The sequence below is a fragment of the Buceros rhinoceros genome, unplaced genomic scaffold (genome assembly GCF_000710305.1).
Source record: "Buceros rhinoceros silvestris isolate BGI_N320 unplaced genomic scaffold, ASM71030v1 scaffold26209, whole genome shotgun sequence".
Classification (NCBI taxonomy): domain Eukaryota; kingdom Metazoa; phylum Chordata; class Aves; order Bucerotiformes; family Bucerotidae; genus Buceros; species Buceros rhinoceros.
In genome coordinates this window covers 34,232-37,273 of record NW_010430387.1, presented here as the reverse complement: position 1 = coordinate 37,273, position 3,042 = coordinate 34,232, and the positions used below count along the sequence as shown (strand labels likewise).

At 49.5% G+C, this 3,042-nt stretch overlaps 1 protein-coding gene across 1 annotated transcript in view; it reads left to right on the top strand.

Moving 5' to 3' along the window:
• Positions 1-3,042, top strand: part of MYO9A (myosin IXA) — a gene marked incomplete at both ends in the record, with an annotated part of 37,340 nt that overhangs the window by 492 nt on the left and 33,806 nt on the right. Inside the window, 2 exons of the mRNA XM_010143025.1 lie at positions 400-541; positions 1,333-1,528. Of these exons, the coding sequence (XP_010141327.1) occupies positions 400-541; positions 1,333-1,528 (338 nt within the window). The remainder of the gene's footprint in view (positions 1-399; positions 542-1,332; positions 1,529-3,042) is intronic.

Below are 3,042 nucleotides of genomic sequence, written 5' to 3'. Positions count from 1 at the left end.
TCAGCGAGCGCGCTCAGTGTTTCCGAAGGGCGGCAATCCCCCACAGACAGCAGCGGTCTGAGCCGCAGGACCGCTGACAGGATCCTGGGGGTTCAGAGAAACACAGCCACCATAATAATTTCCATGCAATGGGCATAAAATGCAGTATGCCAGGATAAAAATAGACCTGGTTGTGCCTTTCTAACTGATTTCTGACCGTTATGGAACCAGTTGACAGTCCTTCAGACACCAGATATACCTTGTGTTAGTATACAGCCCCCTGACAACGTACCAAAACTTAGTGCAGGCTTAGTGGAGGCTCCGAGGATCTCTGTTTTCCCATTTGTGGTCGAGAAGCAAGCGTAAAAAAGCTTTTCCCTTGGGTTTATAGCTGTCTCGTTTGCAATTCTTCCCATTCAGTTTTCCTCAAGCCACAAACCAGACGCTGCTGGACAAGTTCAAGCGTCAACACGAAGGGAACTCCTACATCGAATTCCCAGCGGTCATGGAGCCGGCTTTCATCATCAAACACTACGCGGGCAAAGTGAAGTACGGAGTGAAGGTCTGTCACCCAGCTGCTCCTCGGCAGTTGCTTCCCTTTAAATCATCTCGCTGGGGCGGCGAGGGAGAGCCCCGAAGGCTCCACAGAGGTGTTTTGAGGAGGACTTGGCTAGAGGAGAGACGCGGGGGTCGGGAGGGAAGTGTTTGGTGAGCAGCTTGGCTGCAGTCAGGAGGTGGGGAGGCTTGCGTCTGCCTGTTCTCCTCCTAGTTGTGAGCTCTGTGTGTCGGCCACTCGGGGCAGAACTTGGGGCCGCGCGCTGAGGTCGGTGCTACGTCCCAGAGATGGGTTGGAACTGGGTATTTGGAACCTTCCTGGGCTTGGCTTGTGTAGGAAGCTCAGTGGTTTTTCCATCTGCCATTTTTTTTAACATACAATGAGCACAGAGCTCGGCATCTCACTGCTGCAGGGACTTTTGAGAAGGCCCTGCAAAGCATTTCAAAGTTGACTCTATTTGTATTCCTGCCAGTTATTAGCAGAAGCCATTCTGGAGCCACAGGTATGAGGAACAGCCTCAAGATTTACGACTGTAAATCTGTAATTGTGTCTCTGGTGCAATAAACGCACACAACAAACTTCAGCATCAGCTTCGAGGTGTTTCAGAGAACAGGGCTTTGGGTCAAGCATTTATTTTCTGGGCAAAGAGGTGGATAATATGGGGGCAGATAAAAAACAGAGAAGCGGGATTCGACAGTTGTGCTGTCGCAGGGACAGACAGACAGATCTTACCCGGCGTATCTTGTAGATAATGTTTATTTTCCTCTTTTCTCCCCCTCGTTTTCCTCCTTCCCCAGGATTTCCGTGAGAAAAACACCGATCACATGCGGCCGGACATCGTGGCTCTCCTGCGAAGCAGCAAAAACGCCTTTATCTGCGGGATGATTGGGATCGACCCGGTGGCCGTCTTCCGCTGGGCCGTCCTGCGGGCCTTTTTCAGGGCCGTGGTGGCTTTCAGGGAGGCTGGGAAACGATACGTGGAGAAGAAAACCGGTACGTGTGCCCGTCTCCTGCGCCTGTTTAATTTAGGTCTGATGTATTGCTACAGGGTTTAAGTAGCCTGACCTATTAGGAGCTATTAAGCTATGAAAAAACTCATTAAAATAGCGCGTAGACTCTTTTCCATGCAGCGGTAAAGGAGCGTTTGGATTTTAACACACTGTAAAAAAAGATTTTCACTTTCCTGCTGCTTTAACTTTTCCTTTTTGTACAAGGCGGGCGTAGGAAAACCTGAACGAGCCAAACAAATTATGCAGCAGATTATTTTTGCTAGGAATCCTTGTTCCATTGGAAACAAAAAAAGTCAGTGGTTCCTCTCTCTCATTTTTCAAGCTGCTCACCCTTTAAGCTGCAAGAGAGCGTGTCTCTTGTCTAGCGAAATCCATCGCTTCGCAGTCATCCAGAACCACCTCGTGCCGATCGCGGGGGCGTTAAATTAAAGGCAAATACTGGTGCATCATCATGCTGTGGCAGCCTGCGCTTTCAGACCATTTCTCTGCGTAAAGCAAATTCAGAAGGACGGCGACCAGCCACTGCTATTAACTCCTGGGCACAAGAGGGCTTGAAATGCATGAGGAAATTAGAGCCTCAGCAGGGAAAATGTCAGCGGAGTTAAAATTAAGCATGGAGACGCACGGTGATTTTTTTCTCAGTCAGAGAGGTGTGCGTCAAGGAGAGCCAAAGAGCCTGGGGCGAGGAACGTAGCTGTGGAAACCGCACAGGCAGAAAGAAGAAAGTTCAGGGTGTACAATAGCATCCCAAGAAGGCAAAAATCAGCTTTCAGCTCCCGGGGCTCTTCCTCTGGATCCGCTCGGATGCGGCTTCCTGTGAACATGGGTCTACTGAGGCGGCGTTTGTGGGCCGCAGTGTTTTGTAACGCCCAGAGGGAGATGGCAAAGACGTTTGGCACTGGGAGAAACGTCCCTCGAAAGAGGTGGCTTCCAAATTCCGTATTGGCATTTCCTTAGCGTCGCCTTTTCACCTCGCGTGAAACCCAGGCGGAGCTCAAGTGAGCTGCTCAAGGAGGTCGTAAAAACACGGTCAGTCTCGGGAAGTAAGAGCTAATTTCAAGCCCTGCTTTGCTTTCTGTGTCTCTGGTAATCGGTTGTGCCTGCCGTGCTCGTCCCGTCACTAGCTTCAGCTTTTCCATCTTGAGCCTGTGGCAATAATTTGCTTCTCTCTCTCTTTGTACCTCTATATCCCAATATATAGGTACAAAATAGAGTCCACCAGGTTTTCAGGCACTTCTGAGACTCAGCTCTTGCATGGCCCTTTCTTTCCATGCCAAAACTAATCAAAACTAACCTTTCCATGCCCAAACTAACCTTTTCTACCACGTGGTGCTGCTCTTTTACCTGCCAGGTGTCCTTTAGCCCGCTTTCAAATGGCCTTGTGCTTTGTAACCTCTGCTTTTTGAGTCAAGAAACCCTCAGAAAGCTGGGTGAGGTTTGTCTTAAACTTCCCCACAATCCTCAGATAATTTATACCCTGAATTTCTACATGCATCT